The sequence below is a fragment of the Channa argus genome, chromosome 7 (genome assembly GCF_033026475.1).
Source record: "Channa argus isolate prfri chromosome 7, Channa argus male v1.0, whole genome shotgun sequence".
NCBI lineage: Eukaryota > Metazoa > Chordata > Actinopteri > Anabantiformes > Channidae > Channa > Channa argus.
The window spans coordinates 9,439,464-9,459,830 of NC_090203.1; the positions used below are offsets into that span (position 1 = coordinate 9,439,464).

Below are 20,367 nucleotides of genomic sequence, written 5' to 3' on the forward strand. Positions count from 1 at the left end.
TGTATGAAAAATGCTAACCCAGAACAAAAAGCACATACCAAATTAAGACTGACTTAAGGTTTGAACACTGCCAGATAATTGACAGTAGACTGTCTCCATTCACCGTCAGCATAAACAAATTTATTGCATGTCTGTGTTTTCAGTTTTAGTGTTAGACTGCAGGTATGATAAATGGCCCTCCACCAGAATATCAGCTTTCCAGGATTGCTAAGAAGGGAGAAAAAAAGTGTATTTATCGACTGGTTGGCTGTTGATCTCTCAGAGAAGCAAAGAAGAGCCGCTAAATTCTTGGCACTGGCATCTTTTTGCTCCTCAGGAGCCCTCTACTTTCTGATGTGCTTCTCACTCTGCAGAAATGGTTCCATTTCCACATTTCAGTTTCTCACACAATCATCAGAATTTCTCCCTCCATGACATGAAAACAAAACTAAGACTGAGTGCCTCCGTATGTATGTGTGGTTTCAAACCCCCTGTCAGCAATCACTAGGTGGGGCACAGCCATAAACTCCGCTTTAGAAGCCTATTATGGGCTACTGCAGCGCTGGCAAAACTTATCATATTATGCCTCTTCCCATTCCCACAAATGGGATCATTATTTGTGATAACTATACAGCAAGTGCTGGATAATTTCATTACACTACTTGCCACTGCATAATGCTTTTCTTCAGCTAAATCATCATAAATCGCACTAGGTCCCAGTTATTATTCTATTTAATTATAGCACAAAACAAATCAATAACATAATTCCCTACAAATTATTGGAACATTAGAGTTGATCCATACAAACAATACAACATCATTCTGCCTTAGACTAACATTAGCATGTATCTGACAGAGTGAAATGAAGCTGTTTGAGAAAAGCTTTTCACTGGTACTGAGTGGGTCTATTTTTTTGGACAAGACACATTGTTTGTCAAAAGGCAGATGTGGCAATTTACAGCAGGACCTATAAAGTCCAACCCATCAGGTGGAATGGGGGCAAATCTCTTATGTCATCCACCTTATAAATTGATGGATGCACACAGATTTGAAAGCTGAAGTGTTTTATTATCAAGAAAGCATTTTATGGGCCAAAACCAGTCGTACCCTAATAAACTGGACGTATATACAATCAAGGGACAATTTTACAACCAGTTTTCATTCTGTTTGAAAGATTATTTTAAGATCTTTTCTGCTTTTCCCAAACCTAATCTATGAAAACCTTGGTTTCAATTGATTTATACCGTTTCAACAATAGTATTTATTTTCTGCACAAAAAGCTATGACTTCAGGATAGGACTTCAGTTTAACTAGTTTAGAAACCTACCAAACTATATACACATATAAGGTAATAACTGCATGTTTCTCAATCGTGTTGCCCTGTCCAAAATAGTTTCTAAACTGCTTTCATACAGTCTCCTCCACAATAAACTCAATGGCATGCTGTGGTGACTGACATGTCTCAACCATGGTTATTTCATTTCCATCCATGGTAATAGTAGGAACAGTAATGGTCTGAGTTCCCAGAACAGAAGAAGGCAGGATGACGACCTGTGAGGTTCCCTCCATGCTACCGAGCTGATCAGATGGGATCATGACAGTCTCAGTACCTCCGTCACTCCCCTGCAGCACATATATTGTCTGCACTGAGCCAGAATCAACCTCTCCTAGAGAAGACAGTACCTTGGCCCCCTCCAGCACTTTCTGGACTTGGGCCGCCTCAGCTTCCTGCGCTGCCTGCTCAGCGATTTCTTGGGGCAGGTCCCCGTGCAACCGGATATGTTTATCCAAGTTAGAGCGGGAGCGGAAAGCTGCAGCGCAGTGAGGACAGGGGTAGGGCTTCTCACCACTGTGGGTACGCGCATGCTCAGTAAGACGAGCGGCTACACTGAAGCTCTTGCCACAAATCCAGCAGCAGAAGGGTCGCAGGCCACTGTGGATGCGCTCATGGTCCTGCAGATGAGGCAGCTGGCGGAAGCGTTTGCCACATGTGGTGCACTAGATGGAGAAGCACGGAGAAGAAAAGGATCAGAGTGTTTTAAGAAAGTAAAGTTATATTCACAACAGGGCTAGGGCACAAAATGAATGGCAAGAAGTAGTTTCTGAAAGTTCTTAATTTTTCCTGCAGATGCAGCCCTTCTCACTAGGATAGTGTAAGGAGCAAACAGAAAACAGTATGGGGAAAGTAAACAAAAGCCACAGAAACATTAAGTATGGCACGCTGCAACGATTTTTACTGTTGAGTAATGTGTAAATAACTTTCAAACCATTAATCAAATAATTGTTTGCTCTATAAAACATCAGAAACAGTTTTAAATGCTTAATAAAATGTGCCAGAAGTAAAGGTGATGTCTTCGAAAATCTTACTTTAACAAACCAACTGTCCAAGGCCCGAAGCATATTTAGTTAATGATAGAACATCAGGAAAAGAAATGTTCGAAATTGTTTGCAATTTTTTAATAAATGACTACAACTGAAAGAACAAGCTTTCGGCCACCCCGAGACATTTTCTTATCTCAGTGCAAACAATCAAGTATAACTAGATACTTAATTAAACCTTACTTAAAGTACAAATTAATGACTTTATTTTTACTGTCACTGGGAATACTGAGATTAAAAATTGTAAACCCTGTCCGTTCGAGTATCTTGGAAAAAGAAACAGTAATACGATGACATTTCCTGTTGAGGTTTCTCTTTATAGATTCAGCAAATACATGTGTAATGCATAGAATATTTGATTTTATTGGATCTCAACCTTATAACTGCCTCTGTGTTTGAACACCAATGGTGCTTTAGCATGCCTCATAGATATGCCAAACATCATGTGCAAATTTTACAGTCCGGTGGACTGTTATTGGGTAGGTGTCTATAGTCGATTTCCTGCCTTCTCCAGAGCAACAGAGAGAAAGAGAGAGAGAGAGAGCGAGAGAGAGAGAGTTTAAGAATAGTAACATGCACAGAGGGGAGCTGACAGGACCTAACTCAGCCCTGCCATTAATCACAGGTACAGAGAGGGAGGAAACACCCGCAGGACACACACATATGCCAGAATGACCATGATCTGGAATGAGAGACATGGCCACAGCTATAAACAGATGTGACCATGCGGGATGAAACAATGTTCTCCACTTGCATTTCACATTGAAATTAAAGTTTTTTAAAGCCTTGTATAAAAATGAGGAAATAAGACTAAGAACCCATAGAGAAATTCCCTCTTTATGCAAGAACACAAAAATGTGCGCACACACACACACACACACACTCTACTCCCCTCCTTACCTCAAAGGGCCTCTCATCAGTATGTGTCCTCATATGAACACTGAAGGTGGAATTGTAGGCAAATTCCTTGTGGCAAATCTGACAGCGGAAGCGGGGTCGATTTTTGGACTTGCCGAGCGTTCCATGGAAATGGGCAACCACATGTTCCTCCAGAGCACTGTTGCAGGTAAATCGGCGCCGGCAAGGTCTCACTGGGCATTTGAGAGGTGTCTGGCCTGTGTGGGACAACCGATGAAGGTCGAGGCCCTCTTGGGTCATGCAACGGTGGCCACACAGGTCACATTCAATCTGAGGAAAGTATAAAGACAGAGAGTAAAAGAGAGGAGAGGGAGAGAAACAGAAAATAATGAGATAGAAAACATAAAGAAAGGTCGAGTAATCAAACAGGAAAAGGTTGGTGTCTTTATGATCCGTGACGTAACCACAACGCAACAGGTCGGTTTACAACTGCTAGACCTTTGTTAAGATGTCACCCATTTCTCTCTATGCCCACGTTTCTAGACGGTTTCAAATGTCAGCCATCCAATAAAGCCACACTGCCAAAAACAGTTATGAAAAGCTAGAAATAAACTGATGACACATCAGAAATAATTTAAGGCGCTTTTGTTTTTGTTTTTTTTTACCTGTCCAGTGCATCGGCCCCGGCCCTGGCCGCGTCCACGGCCAGCATTCTTCTCCTCCTCTGTAGTAGGACAGCGTTGAAGGTGGATTTCCAGCACTGACTGATTCACAAACTGAGATGAACAGTGAGGACACATTGCTGGCTGCTTGTCTGCAATAGAATAGTTTTATGTTTCAGACAGGTGCTCATATTATGTTCTCATTCAACAAGCAGTTACTGTGCTAATATCTGATGATTTGGGCTTGTTGATTGCATGATATCGTGCCAACAATTGTGCAGTGACAGGTGGTACATACAGAAATGGCTGGCGATGAGCAAATAGTCAGATGAAGCCAGTTTTTCCACAGTCAACAAATATGGGAACATTGTGTCTGTGATCAGTGGGTGCTATTATGAACACACAGGAAGAGTTCAAACCCCAAAATGTATCTATGCCACAATGTAAAATAGAAATGTGTGCTTTAATTAGTCACTGAACGACTTTATCACATGAAATGTTGACATGGCATGAAAAGGTTAAAGTCAAAACGAAAAGGTGCAAACACTACAATTAGCTCCATTCTATTTTGGACAGACGAAACAAGGTGATGTCACCTTGGGTTAATGGGCATTTTTTCATATTTAATATATTTATCTGTTTGTCAATATAAACATAAAACAACAACTATTAATAAGATTTATAATTTTTATTGCCAACTACCAGTTTCTATTTGTCACTTGCTCTTTGTTGTCATTTGGTCAAAAAATAAAAACATTTAAAAATGTTAGATTTTTTTGTGCTATTAAACAGAGAAAATTAGTAAATGGGTACAATCCAGAATGTAAAGCAACAAATGCAGCCCATCATTTTTGATTAAACACTTTGTTACAAAATTGCTACTTATTCATTTTCTGTCAATTGGCTAATCAATTAATCAACTAGTTTTAGCTCTAATCTGCTGCATGTTTAGGCAAACCAAAACACACCAGACACCAGATGAAAACTTGGCTGGAAATCGCTGACACTGATGGTTCAAAAGTGTGTCCATAGGTCATCATGCCAACATCTTGCAAACTGTTAACCATCTGTGCTGTCTAGTCTGTCTCGTCAAGTGTTGAAGATCTTCTCTGCTCTCCACTGAGAATCTCTAATTAAACCTTTAATAACGACAATCTCACCCTCTGGCCCTGTGCTAATCAATGGATCAATTGCTCCAATCATCTTTCTCATAGGAGCCACACAGCTCTGACCCCAGACACAAGCTGACTCTTCAAGCTTAACTAATGAGGTTGCCAAGTGTCAACATGTTGACCCAATTTATTTTCCTCTACCATCTTCCTTCTTTCCACATGGGAAACAAATCAATAAAAAGTCATTGATTCAGTGCATCAGAGGAACAATTCACATATAACATTTGTAAACAAGATAGGTCACCCAGGAGGTGGGGAGGGGTGAGGTGCATTTATTGCTGACTTTGCTTCAATCAGTAGTAATTCGCTGGATGCTGTATTGATAAAAAAAAAAAAAAAAAAAACACAACAACAGAAAGCAACACAAAAGACAGATAGACAGACACTTTAATTTATCCCAATGGGAAATTCATAATGCGCTAGTTTTATATATTCGTCACAATAAAAGACGACAAAAATTAGACACTGAAACAAATGATCTATGATTAATAAACAGATTAAAATAAAATAAAAAAATACAAAATTAAAAAAAAAAAAAAATTCACACAGCCTAGATAATTATTGTTTAATGTTCTTCAGGGCCTGAAGAACATTAATACAGAAGATTTAATACAGTAAAATGAGCTCTGATCACTCACCTTGATGAGTGAGGGAGTGCAGGTCTAAGTCCTTCCTGCGTTTGAAGGCCTCTCCACATTCAGGGCAAGGGAATGGATGGCTGGTGTGGAGCAGTCTGTTTAAAAACAAAAACACATTAAAGTAAGTATGTTCCACCAAAATTTCATGGACTCTTTTGTGATTCTTCTTCTTTCCCTGTCAGGGGTCGAATCATGTGCCTCCATCTAACCCTGTCCTCTGCATTCTCTTCTCTCACACCAACTAACTATATGTCCTCTCTCATTACATCCATAAATCTCCTCTTTGATCCTCCTCTAGACCTCCTGCCTGGCAGCTCCAACCTCAGTATACTTCTACCGATATATCCACAGTCTCTCCTCTGAACATGTCCTAACCACCTCCATCTGACTTTATCTCCAAAACATCTAACATGAGTTGTCCCTCTGATGTCCTCATTCCTGATCCTGTCCATCCTCGTCACTCCGCAACAGAACCTCAACATCTTAAGCTCTGCTACCTCCAGCTCTGCCTCCTGTCTTTTCGAACAACATTGCTGGTCTCACCACAGTCTTAAACACTTTTCCTTTTATTCTCACTGATACTCTTATCACACAACACACCTGACACTTTTCTCCACCTGTTCCAACCTGCTTGCACTCGCCTCTTCACCTCTTTTCCACACTCTCCATTGGTCTAAACCATTGACACTAAGTACTTAAAGTCCTGCACCTTCTTCACCTCTGTTACCTGTAACCTCACCGTTCCACTTGGGTCCCTCTCATTCACACATATATATTCTGTCTTACTGCGGCTAAGCTTCATTCCTCTGCTTTCCAGAGCAGACCTCCACCTCTCTAAACTTTCATTCACCTGCTCCCTGCTCTTGCTACAGATCACAATGTCATCTGCAAACATCATAGTTCATGGAGATTCCTGTCTAACCTCATCTGTCGGTCTGTCCATCACCAGAGCAAAGAAGGGGCTCAGAGCTGATCCTCGATGCAGACCCACCTCCACTTTGAACTCCTCTGTCACACCTACAGCACACCTCACCACGGTCTTACAGCTCTCATACATGTCCTGCACCACTGTAACATACTTCTCTGCCACTCCAGAATTCCTCATACAATACGACAGCTTCTCTCTTGCCACCCTGTGTTACGCTTTCTCTAAATCTATGAAGACACAATAGACCTCCACTATGACCTTCTCTGTACTTCTCCATCAGCATCCTCAAAACAAATACTGCATCTGTGGGACTCTTTCTATGCATGAAACCATATTGCTGCTTACAAATTCTCACCTCTGTCCATAGCCTAGCTTTCACTTCTCTTTCCCATAACCTCATTGTATCAACACCAATACACTTCTCCTCCATTCCTCGGGCATCCTCTCACTCTCCAAGATCTTGTTAAACAAACAAAAGTCAGAAACTCTACTGTCACCTCTCCTAGACAGTTCCATAGCTCCACAGGTATGTCATCAGGACCAACTGCCTTTCTACTTTCCTCCTCACTTCACTCTTACTAATCTTTGCTACTTCCTGCTCCACACTAGTCTCTAGTCTGGAACCACCTCCTGACCACCCAGAGCCTGTCTCATCTCTTCTCTGAAAAGTACACAGAATTCTTCCTTTTTCAACTTCAACCACTTCTTCCTCTGCTCTGCCTTAGTGCTCTTCATCACCACCAGTCATTTTATACACCACCATCCTGTGTTGTCTGGCTACACTCTCCCCTACCAATGGTTTACAGTCCCTGATCGCTTTCAGATTACAACATTGACACAAAGTGTAGTCCACCTGAGTCCTACCTCTGCTCTATGTTCCTGCCTCTTCTGGAAGAAGGTATTCACTACAGCTATTTCCATCATTTTTTCAAAGTCTACCAGTACTTTCCTTCTGCGGTCCTGGCCATCACCAACATATCCATTGAAATCTGCACCAATCTGCACCAAACACTGTCTCACTCTCTAACACTCCAGAAGTTCTGTCAGTCTGTTAGTCCTACACTCTTGGCTTTCCTCTTCTCTCTCTGCCTATGAACACACCTTCCTCCTCTCTTTCTTGTCTTTCTCTCTCTTTTTCTTGACCAACAGTAGCCCAATTTTCACCCGGTAGGTCAACAGCACCAGTGGTCATTGTTAACCTGGCCCCACCCGATCCGCTATGGAAGTCAGATTCGGTGTGGAACTTTGATTCGCATGTTTAGTTTGGCATGCATTTTATTCTGGCTCCCCTTCCTGACACAACCCTCTGCGTTCATCCAGACTTGGGACTGAAACAAGATGACACTGGCTTGTGCCCCCTTTTGGTTGCATTGCCCCCTTGTGGTTGCATTGAAATTGTTTGCCCTAAAATAAATGGACATGAGCCCCAAAATAAAAACTTTAAAATGTCTCAATTAAAAGACATAAAAAATAGAAAATCTCATGTTTTGGTTTTAAAATGTCACCCATGATGTGACTCTTAGTAGGATTACTAACAAGTATGTTCTTAACTGCGCTTCAGGTTAAATAACAGTGTATATAACGACTTGAGATAAAAGAACAGCAGTAAAATGGAAGAAAACAGAGTTACAACATGAAAGCCTATATTTATCCATTGCATAACGTTACAATAGATATAGCCTTAGGGGAGGAGAAAAGTCTGGTGAATGTATTCACCTTATGCTGCAGCAAGCCTTTTTTTACAACATGGAAAAAAGACATGTCTTTTAAGAAGCTATATTCCTATTAAACAAGGATTTAGCTGTAAAAAAACAAAAAAACATGCTCTACTAATTAGGTATATCACACAGCTACAGGTTATACTGTGGAAAATACTTGACCACACAAGTACAAGGAGAGGTGATGTGTGAGGACCTCTTAAGACCTTTATAAAAAGCCGGGATGTTTCTGTTCCTTATTAAGGGGACAGAGGAAAGTAATATTTCAGGGACAGCTCACCCTGAGACAGATGGGAAAACTTAATTTTCAGTCAGGGTAGCTTTTCCTCCCAGCCAGATGTTCTTTACTGAGTTGTGGTGAGACAAGTAGGTACACGATGATTGGTGTACTTGGTTCCTGCTTCTTAATTGTAGAGCTTCTTTTCAAAATCTGCTATAATGTGAAACCAAATATCTTTATTTATCTTGAAGTTAATTTTTGACCTTGGAATTAAATAAAAAAAATCTCACAGTCATCTTCTGCAGATAATGTATGAATATGTAAGGGAACCATGAGATAGTTTTGTTGTGTCAAAATCCCAGTCTGGCTGGTAGAAAACTAACTTGCACAATTTCCATATGTTAAAGTCTATGCAATAGTAAAAAACAGTAAAACGCACATTTGCACATAGTACATCAACCAGGTAGGACAGGATCAGGCTCTACTTCTGTCCTTGGTTGTTATCATTATCATCTTAATTTACTGGGCCTCCATCTGTTAGTGTGGCTGAGGCTCAAGGGCACCCAGACTTCTCAGTCAGTGTATTTGCTACAAAGCTTAAAGGTCTCTCTCAGGAGTCGGACATGGCTCCAATGCTGTTGATACTACAGCTCCTGGCAAAGGGAAGCAGGATTATGTAAATGGTGCCCCAGGTTTTGTTTGGAACTGTATTTCTAATACATAATAAACAGACATTTCAAATGACTGAATAATGATAAATGCCTGATATGTTTAAGTTTCAGGTGCACTACGGCAAATAAAGAAAAAAACAGATAAAGTGTTATTACTTGTGATGGTTAAGTTGATCCTCTGTATTGAAACGTGAGGGGCAGTGAGGACAAGAGAAGAGGTGAGCAGCTCCCTCATTGTCCAAAGTACACACCTGTATTGAAGGACAAAACACGGTCAAAAAAAAGGATCTAAGCAACTTACCTCAATGATTAAAAAAAACTTTTGTAGTTATCAACCATTTGTGACACCTACTGACAAAAATGACTGGTGACAGTATTTGAATAGAAAATTTTACAAGCCATCACTTTGAGAACTTCTAAAAAAATGGCAAAAATTGTACCGGCTTTCGCCCCCGCTTGCGTCGAGGTTGCACTGATGTGTGAATGCGTTGGTGTCTCTTCAGGGTGGCTGCCTGGGAGAAATTTTTGCCACAAACATCACAGCTGTAGGGCTTGTTTCCTGTGTGGCTCATGCTGTGGCGTAGCAGGCTCTGGGAGTTAGTGAAGGACTTTGTGCACACCTTTCCAACAACAATACAGATTAGTTTAACAGATGTATTCTTACAACAGTTTTAAGTGCTTATTATAAAGGGGTTAATAAAGTTGTATATGACTACATCATTCAAACAAATTTTAAAGCAATTTTCACAGTGTAGATACTGGAGAATCTGTCAAATATAATGAGGTTGGAGGTTCAAATTGTCTCTGTCTCTACTTGAAAGCATTACATCACCTTGTCAGTGACAACAACATGACAAAAATGACATTTACATCAAAGCAAATCCTCCCTCTGACTCAAGAGATGACAGATTTTGATATAATTTTGATTGGCACCTTGCATGTAAAAAGCTTTTCTCCAGTGTGGCTGTAGACATGGGTGCGGAGGAAGACACGTCGGGTGAAGGTTTTCCCACAGTAGGGGCAGACGTGGGGTAATGGTGTGCGGGCCCAATCCTGCAACAGCTTGGCAGGTGGTGGGTGATTGGTGCTGTCCGAGTCTGCTGCAGTGCTGCACTCTGATTCCTCCTTGGTACCTGAACCCTTGTTTCCTGACAAAAAAAAAAAAAAAAAAAAAATTGTCCAATAAACATCAAACGTCCTGCAACAAATGCCTTAAATAGGCTTTAGAACAATTCCACTTACCACTTAGAATCCTTAAAGAGGATCTATTTCTCTTTGGAAAGGGTGAACCAGACTCACTAGAGGATGCAATTGGGGAAAGTAATCGCTTTGAGCTTTGTGGGGTATCCTGAGGTTTAGAGGTGGCTGTTTCATCACCAGCTCCAGCTTCTGTCTCTAATATGAAGCGGTGCTCACGGCGATGGTACAGGTACTGAGTTGTGTTCATAAAGCTCACGCCACAATGGGAACAACTGTGTAGTGGCTCCTTCAGCCCGTGCTTCTGCTTACGATGTGTGCCCAGCCCCCCCTCATCGCTGAAGCTTTGCCCACACTGGGTGCACATAAACAAATCAGGCATTGTAAGAGTTGAGGTGACATTTGTGGTGTCAGCAGCAGCATCCTGCTCCTGCTCAGTCCCAGTGCGTTGAGTAGAAATTTCTTCTACTGTTGCTTCAGGGACCACTACTGCCTTTTCTTCACCTTTCTGTCTGTGCTGCTTGCGGTGGTAGAGAAAGAGGGTGGTGTTTAAAAAGCTTTCCCCACACACAGAGCAGCGGTGTAGAGCTTCTTCAAAGCCATGTTGGGTCTTGCGGTGGGCCACTAGTTCAGACACTAGGCCAAAGCATGAGCCACAGTCTACACACAGAAGCACTGGTTCAGGTTTAGGCTTTTTGTTAGCTCCTCTCTTCTTGGGAGATGAATCCTCTAGATTAGATATTGCTGCTGCAACCTCAGGAGAACCAGGAGAATCACAGATCTGCGCTGAAGAGGCTTCTACAACCTGCTGCCTCTCCTCCTCCACTACAGGCATTTCCACTTGTTCTTGCTCAGGATTGTTGCTAGTTTCAGTTGAGAGACAGGAAGTGCCAGGATTTAAAGCTGAAGTGGAGCTCTGAGCAGAGGAGTTCTCAACCTCGGGTAGTGAATCAGGTTTTGACTTGCTTCCAAAAGCAGACTCCTGACACGTCCCTTCTTTACGGTGTTGCTGCCAAAGGTCCAGGCTCTTGAAAAGTTCGTCACAGTCACCACATTGATAGAGGATTCTGGGCTGGTCTGATGATAGCTTTGCACTGACTGCAGCCTGTTTGAGTACATTTTTAATAGGCTGCACATATGACTGTCCTGTCTGGACCTGAATTTGTGGGACTGCAACTGTCCTTGATACATTTATTACCTGTTGCTGCAAAGACAAAGGGAGGAAAACAGAGTTTATTTGTTATATTTATGATCCTGTCTAAAATGAAATTACGATGCTTATACGAATTAAATAATTGTTTCAAATACATTCAGCCTGCAGCGTTTTTCTTTCATTTATTCTGTCTGGCAAATGAGAAATGAGAATTCAGTTTAGCAGCGCTGAGGTCAATTAGAGGTGCATGTTTCTAGAGCCAAGGTTCCTCTGAGAGCCCCACAAGATAAGGCCTCAGCCTGGCCGATAACTATCAAAGGCTGAATGGGTCACTCCACCGAGGTTTTACATTTGCTCCCTCCATCCATTGGAATGATAAAACCCAAGCAGCAAGGCCAAGGTTAAAGACACTAAAAGCTGCTTCGATCACGACAGTTAACAGGTCTCACATACAATAACAACTGACTGGCTTTGTATCTACCTTAGTATCAACCTAAGGAAACATGCATTACTCATTTTTTTTTTTTTAAACTTGCATGTTAATACCAGGTTTGAATTAGGTCAGCCTGCAATTTTTATTTTTATTTTATTCTAATAGAAAAATATTTTAAAAAATAAATTATTAATGAAAAAAAGAAAAAAAGAAAAACAACCCTGACATCCAGTACTTCACATGGAATTTTGCTTTTGCTTTTCTAGATTAGGGAACTTCATATGCTGTCTCAAATGAACATCTTTGAAATACTACATTGTCATCTCTGCACAACTCTCTCTCATGTTATGAAATTTGCAAAATTCACAGCATGTTAAACCTCAAAGGTTTGCTTAACTTGCATAATAAATTAATAGATGATATTCCTGAATTCAGAAATTTAAAGGACATTTTTATATTCTTAAGTCCAACTTAAGACAGTGGAGAATGTATGCAATCCACAATGCAGTTACAAAGTTATTTGTTCAATCTAACCGACTAAAAACATTATCTGGAGGGTCATACATTCTAAGAAATTATAAATGTGCAAACACTTTACTCCCTAAATTAAAATCACCCAAAAAATTACAACATTCTTTACATTTTCCTCCATGACTTTAGCATGCCCAATATATCAGAAGGAAATAATCGTAGATGTGTATCCCTTTCTCAAAACAGTTTGTTTCTGACGAGTGGACAGGTCTTTAACATTCTGTGTAAGGGTTTTCACGCAATGCATGAAAAACCTTAGACAGTCTTAAGATGAAGGCATTGCATCTTTTTTTATGTGGTTTTATCAGATCAATGGTTTTCCACCTCAGTGCAATCTCAATGTTACCTCTGATAGACCTTAAAATAAAGCATCAAGATTACAAAAAGTTTCATTATTTCATTTCTTTCATGCTGCTTAACCTACTAGATAGGTCAGATAGATTAATGTTTAGTCAAATGCAACTAGCGGTTTATTGTATTTTATGTAGTTTTTTCCAGGGGTCCCCTATTTTCTGTCTTTTGTTATGTACAGGAGACTTAAGTTTTAAATAGGCAAACCAAAATGTGATAAGTGCTCATTGTTCACTGAAAATTACTCAACGCTACGCATGGGTTTCATCACACAAAACACTGATGACTACATAAAATAATTGTGGTGTCTTTGTTGTTAGCTGATGTTGAAGCTTCAGAGGGTGGTGAAACCCCAAACAAAGACATATTCACATACAGTGAATAGCTGTCTTGTCCTGTGAGCCGTGTTGCAACTGCCATTTTAGTGACCTTTTTTTTTTTTTTTTTTTTTTTTGTTCTTTCGGCTTACCCTGTGAGTTCAGGGTCGCCACAGCGGATCATTGTCTGCATGTTGATTTGGCACAGTTTTTACGCCGGATGCCCTTCCTGACGCAACTCTCCCAATTTCTGCCGGGCTTGGACCGGCATTGCAGTGCTGGGGATGGGAATGGTAATACAGAGGAAACCCTGGTTGGGCCATACATACCCCTATCTGCCACGTGATAGGCGGGGATATTCACCATTATACTAACAATTAACATTTAGTGACTACCCACACTTAACATTTGAATAGGATACAAATGTATTCCTGAATAAATGTATCTTGATACTTCCTGTTCTATTTTGCATACACACAACAATCCCTTGAATTTTTTTTAATCAGTCATTTAAAAAGTGTGTCCAATCCTTTTTACTTTGACGTTTTTGTGATTTCAGTTTGTGATGCTACAGAATTAACAAACATACTTTATTTGTACTAACAGTAAGAAATGTTGAGACTCAGAGAAACAGAACACTGAGACTGAATAAAACACACACACACTATTTTTGAATAATCGATACTATGGCAGAATTTGACTTAATTACATTTAATGATTATCAAAAATTTTATGTGTGAAGTGCATATTTTAGTATGTAGTGGTATGCAATTGATCATAGTTGGAGCCAAAAGGACATCAGAGGAAGAGGTGAATTCAAGGTATTTTGAGCAGTGTGAACATCAGACAATTTAATCACTGAAAAGTGACATAGTGACTTAACTTTGACTTTTTTAGTTCGACAGTTTTGTGGAACCATTTCTGTAACTCATTTGAGAAATGTGTACGAACATCTGTTTTATATCAAAGTTTTGTATCAATGCCGCATATTATTCATAGATATGCACTAATAAACCTAATGAAATAGGGATGTTTGCAATAAACCAGCTTATGACAACATCAGGAAGCCATAAAGTACATAGGTTTTATAGTGTTTCTCGAGCTGAATCATCTGTGAGAAGGCCAATAAGTGATCCATCACAAGAAAGGATGGCACTGACTGATGCATTTCTCATGCTCCTCTTCCCGCTGGCGACTCAGGATGCAATTTTTCTGTCATGAGTGTCACTGTGTTTTATGGACGCGTGTTGAAGACTGTAAAGATGGAAGTCTGGGCACAAGCTCAGACAGCCATGCCCTGTTGCTAAATGAGGGCCAATGACTGCTTTTGACCCCGCAGGCTTTCTGAAGCTGAATTAAAAAAGTGCCAGTCACATCAAAACTGTGACAAAATTACATGGGAAAAAAACATTTTACCACTTGCATCCTCCTAATCTAAATAAATAATATAAAAAAAACGAATACAATGCATTATGAAAACAAATCAATGGAAATGGAACTAAATTTATATATGGAAGGATAGAGCTAGAGAGAGAGAGAGAGAGAGAGAGAGAGAGAGAGAGAGAGAGAGAGAGAGAGAGAGAGAGAGAGATTTAAACAATGATACAGGTTGTATAGCTCACCCATAGAAGCAAAAAGGTAGCCTTATAACAAAAGACCAAAAAAATATATTTTTCAGCCTTTATAAAACTAATTGTTCATCATTACTGAAGCATGGAAAGCGTTTTGTTGATTCAGCTGAGCTCACTGGATACCATGTAAATATGACATTCTGGCCCTCATTCTGGACTTTGACGTTGACCAGGTCCTTCTCACCCACTACCAGTCTTTACTGTTAATTGTCGTGGCAAAAACTGTAAGGCCAGTTTAGGAGAGGAAATTTCTCTCACATTAATCTACTGTTATTTGTCCAAGTAATGAAAAATATCCAAAGACATGGGTATAGAAAAGTGTGCACTGGTTTATTATTTTAAACTCTAAATTATATGAATAGAAACAGAATAGAAATAGATCTTCGGACAGGCCTATATGCTCTAATATAGGTCAAATTAAAAACTGAAAAGGGACCAGTAGATCTCCAAGCTCACTGAAAACATGAAAAATGCATTCAGTCATGCATTCTGAAATATAAAGCCTATAAATTTATAGCACTACGTAAACCATTATCAATCCATTTTAGCCCTGCCACATTCCTTTGCCTCACTATTGACTCATTACTCTGATTAAAAATGTGCTAATCTGTTATTTTGCCATTATTCTAGACAGCAAGCAGGTGCAGCCAAGTAGCACTTAAGTACTAATAAAAACTAAAAAAAAGTTGAATAATCTGCAGGTATTACAATAAAGCCACAAGTAATTTATCAATGTGGGGGGGTACTGTTAATTAGTGCCCCGCTCCCATTTGTAACATAAACTGCATATTTCTAGAGAATACATAATGTGGAGCTTTGTTTTTAAAAAGGAATCTGTCGGAAAGTCAGACAGGAAATTTGACAAACACAAAGTGCCTTGTAGAAGTCTAAATAAGTCACTTTCCCCTGTGTATTGTTTTTTAAATTCAGATATTTCCTGTTGTGGATCAGCTGCGTGTGTCTGCCTTTTTAAAAAAAAATTTTAAACTTCTCTCCCCCACTCTGCCATGACACCAACACACTCAAAAGGAAAAGTAAGAAATCAGGATTTTCTGTCACTATACAGTTCTAATCTATGTGCCAGGCTTCTAAAATAAGTCAGAGTAATCTGGTTTTTCACATGTTTACATGTTTGTATGTAAACCTCTAAGTGCAACAAATATATATGATCCTCTGTATTCTCTAAGTCAGTAGATCATTATAAACAACTCAATGTAAAGTGCTCTGTTTCTTTGATGAGCAGCAGAATATTGTCAATTTATGACAGTTATTCTTTTAACCCCAAAGTCATTCTTTAGATATGATCCATAGGCTTTATGCAGTCACACAGCTGGCCATTTTAGAACCCACCATTGCAACATTGATGTTAATGGGATTATATTCAGAAGACAGTTATGCAAAATAGAATTACAAAAAAGGGAAATTGATGACTGTGCCAATATTTACCCGTGCCTGTAGCAATGGAACAGTAATAGGCGTGGTTCCAGATGTGTCCAGCTGTTCATCCTCAGCAGTGCATGTCAATTGGTGCTTTAGTACCTCTTCCAGAGTGTTAAACTCCTGGTAGCAGGGAAAGCACATATACACTGACGAACTCTCCATGGCTGCAAGGAGATAAGAGATCGAAAAAAACATTTCTTGAGACAACCAGAAATGCTAAACTGATTAAGATGAAGCTGCAAGAGGTCACAAAACTCAACATCTTTGAAATATCAAAGTAATACCCGCACATGAGCCTCATACAAATGCATACCCACCAATATACTACATTTGAAGTTAGGTTGTGAACATTGCCCTCTCCTGATGAAAAGAAGAGCCTGCATATATTATCATGACAACAGCTTGGACTCAAGTGCCAGGAGGCAAACTCTGGGGTTGCCAAGATGACTCACCATGTACTGAGGCTGGACTGTTATTTGACCATGCAGGTTATTGCTCAGGTAGAATGCTTGCCAAGTCTTACTCCCCCTCTGTCATTTTACAAGCCGAGCAAACATTCAGCTCTAACATCAATTAGATATGTGATGTAATTGGACCTACTGGAAGTGCAGTCTAGCTCATGCTGCTGCTGAATATAACTATAATCATAAAACAATCACTGCAATCTTTCCCAGTCACTAAATCCCAATCAGACCTCATACTGCACTAGTAAAGCTCTACTTCGAACAAAGAACCTTACAAACCAAAGAAAAACACCAAACATACTTGGGAGATATCAACAGTGACATATAAGGCTACACTTAAACATGAGTTAATTGTGTTTTTATTGAGGGCTATTTTCAGCTGCAGCTGTGAGAATTTAATATTTACAGTCGGGCTCAGTGGTGTGTTTTAAGAGTCAGGACAATGTGGGCCTACGACACAGGAGTTATATAAGTTTTATCATCAGGCATGTAACATTGTTATGGGGTACAATTTAATTTTGGTTTTATTTCATGGGCACAGTGACAAGTTGGAAATTACAGAATGTAACCACAATTATTTAATTTACGTAATTTAAGCAGCAAAACATAATATAATAATAATAAAAAAACATAATAATAATAATACCCAAATAAAAAAAGAATAACCCACTGCCCTACACTGAACTGACACTGTACTGTTCTGGTACAGATGTTTTGATACACCTCACTTGGTCTATGCAAGTCTGTGACACCTCAATCCGACAGTAAAAGACCAAATATTTTAGTAATTTTAATAAAAATAATAAATATTATTATGCCCATCATCTTTGGCTTTCTCCAAGAAAACTAGAAAATAATACAAATTAAAATCTGACTTGAAGAACATGGTATCAGGGAATTCACTAAAAATTCAGTTTCAATGGAAGAATTTTCTGTCAATTGTCTAACTGGCTAGCCAGCCTAGGGTGTTTAGTTCTTGTTTGTTCTGCCACAGGAGCCTTAAAGTTTGGCCTTGGACCACGGAGGGTTATTCCTGCCATGTTTTTGCCCATAAACCTGAAAGCACCACCAGTAATTCCCCTTCCTCCAATATGCATTTATAAGTGAGCCAGGTGGACACGTTTACAATGCCTAAGCCATGGACGCTATTTTGCATGATGACCTAGTGCTAGTCAAAACGTTACTTTTAAGCCTTTACTAACGTTGACGACGTTAACAATGTTAACTTACAAATGGACACAGAACAGTAATATAAATCGCTCACAGGTAACAGTTAAGGCAATCGCCGTCTAATAACAGGCTTTATGTTAACTCATTTGATGGTTATACCTGGGGTCTGCCCCGAGTTATCGTGACCACAACTAATATTGGCTGGTAGCCGCTAGTTAGCTGCATTAGCTCCCTCTGACCAGTTACATTAGCTACTGTGCAGCTACCAAACAGCGATGGCCATCTTTTTACTAGCAACATGGCTAACGTCACCTCGGCGTGGTAGCTAGCCTTCGTGCTAGCCCATAAACTAGTAAAAAACAATCATGTGATCATCCCTTGACAGAGGGTTTCGAAGCCACATAAGCTAGCAACTAAGCCCAATTTACCACTTGGACCAGTGGTGCTTACTTTCAGGGACCAAGGAGAAGAAGAAGAAAAGACAGAAGGAGAAAGGCGGGATAGGCTTCTTCGGTGGTATAATGGCGGCGACAGATTAAACTTAACATTTGCTGTCTCCCCCCGTTGAAATCCGCCATACATTAATATCAGTGCGTAATATGTCACCGTAAAGTAGGTTTTACATTTAAAAAGTACGATAAATTGAACATAACTCACCTCAGTCATACGTTACCAATCGAGGAAATAGAGCAACTTCAGTTTTTTCCTGCATGTTAGAAGGCTCGATCTGATTGGCTGCACCAGTCATTTCACTGACCAATAGGTTCCACACAAAACGCTGACGGAGTTTGTAGTCCAAAAGCGCACAGGGGTCAGTGCAAGTGGGAGTACTCAGGTCATGGGCGGATTAAAACAATGTCCTCCCTGGGCACAGATAGGAAAGGGGCCCTACTTTTTTATATATATATATATACATAAGCCCCCCAGATTGAAAAGGAGCATAATTAGGGCTGTCATGTTATTTAAAGTCAGGTTGAGTTTCTCGTTGGACATAATGTCTCTTTCCTGTCATTTAAAATTATTTGTGCCTTGTTTCTATTCGTTCTTGATATATGTAACTTTGTGGTCATTATCAATCCTTCATAGTCTTTGTTTTTTTTGTTGTTTCAATTTTATTTCTTTTGGTTTGCTTTGTATTTATTTTTGGTTGTTATGTTTCTCTTTTTAGTTGTGTTTAACGGTTTGTGGTAAGTTTTTATCAATTCTTTTCTTTTTCTTTTCTTTTCTTTTTTGTCTTTTATTAATTTGTTTTTCTATTTGTGGTCAATATGTGTTCTTTTAATGAGCTTCGTGACCATTGAAAAGGAAATATTAATACTCACTTCACACATAGCCTCAGTTGTCCTGCAAGTGGATCTGCTGATATGCACACCTGAATGTTATTCATAAGGATTTTATGACTTTAGCTTTATCTGCTGACGACAACAGAATGACAATGTTTAACAGTCCAGAAAAGATGTCGAAAAGTCCATAACTAAGAACCTGGCATAGTGCCTCTAATAGTGTTGAGAATTTTCATGCTATACCATAACAGACACAGCACAAAAGACACAACACAAAATATGCGACAAAATCTAATTAAACAGAAAAAAATGTAAACTAATAAAATTGATTCTACAGTCATACAAAACCACAAGAGCTTTTGATTTTGTGAGAGGCTACATAACTTTACATATAGCACATCATACAAACTGTCACTAGGGATCTTGAAATGTGCCCTGGATTATTAGTTAATTAAACCTAACCTTGATTTGTATTTATTTAACCCACTGTATAATGAATCTGTCAGAAGAGCTGAAATGTGCATCATATAGTATTGAGGCATTTGGTATGGGTTAAATTGTTTTTCTTATGTGCACTGACGGTATATGACTTTTCTCCAAAGCGCTTTACAATGTTGCTTCTCATTCACCCAGTCACACACACTCACACACCGATGAAAGTAGCTCCCATGCAAGGTGCTCACCTGACCCATCAGCAGCATAGCCATGAGGGACTGGGAGAAGTGCCACTGACCCTGTGGTCCATGGACAACTCCCTTACCAACTGAGGTAAAGCCACATTTGTTGATATTTACATAAAGGACATGTCATATGGGTGGACCAGAGTATAATACACCTATGTGTAATATTGTACACACAAGCTATTTTACAAGTAAGCACATATTCACAATGTTAGCACCACATCTGAACATAATCTCTGACTTTTTCACTGACAGCAATAACTGTCTCATAGGACTGCACTTGAATGCATGCAGAGGTTTATTAAAGCAGGACTATATAGCATTTAACAGATTTACCCTTTTCAAAGTGAGTACATGCAGCTGCATAGTGCATCTTCATTCTGCTGTATCAAGTATCATATACAGAGGTCGTTTCTAAGGATTAGGCACTGCCCTAATGTGCCCCATTGACTGTTTGGGAAAATTAGGAGCTCCTCCAGACTTCTTATCCTC

General features: G+C 39.7%; 1 protein-coding gene across 4 annotated transcripts; it reads right to left on the reverse strand.

Annotated features, from left to right (window-relative positions):
• Positions 1 to 693: 693 nt before the first annotated feature.
• znf574 (zinc finger protein 574) lies at positions 694 to 18,662 on the reverse strand. Of its 4 annotated transcripts, XM_067509469.1 has the most exons (11): positions 16,731 to 18,023; positions 16,596 to 16,638; positions 16,285 to 16,442; positions 10,468 to 11,626; positions 10,159 to 10,373; positions 9,666 to 9,845; positions 9,382 to 9,476; positions 5,689 to 5,783; positions 3,882 to 4,030; positions 3,259 to 3,546; positions 694 to 1,977 (listed from the first exon to the last, which is right to left on the reverse strand). In XM_067509469.1, exons 3-11 carry the CDS (start codon positions 16,438 to 16,440, stop codon positions 1,387 to 1,389), a joined length of 2,928 nt encoding a protein of 975 aa, XP_067365570.1. In that variant the 5' UTR covers positions 16,441 to 16,442; positions 16,596 to 16,638; positions 16,731 to 18,023; the 3' UTR covers positions 694 to 1,386. The 4 variants fall into 4 exon arrangements, with proteins under 4 accessions (XP_067365570.1, XP_067365569.1, XP_067365572.1 ...); XM_067509468.1 differs by lacking the exons at positions 16,596 to 16,638; positions 16,731 to 18,023 and adding an exon at positions 18,570 to 18,662; XM_067509471.1 differs by lacking the exons at positions 16,596 to 16,638; positions 16,731 to 18,023 and adding an exon at positions 18,363 to 18,386.
• Between the last annotated feature and the right edge of the window lie 1,705 nt (positions 18,663 to 20,367).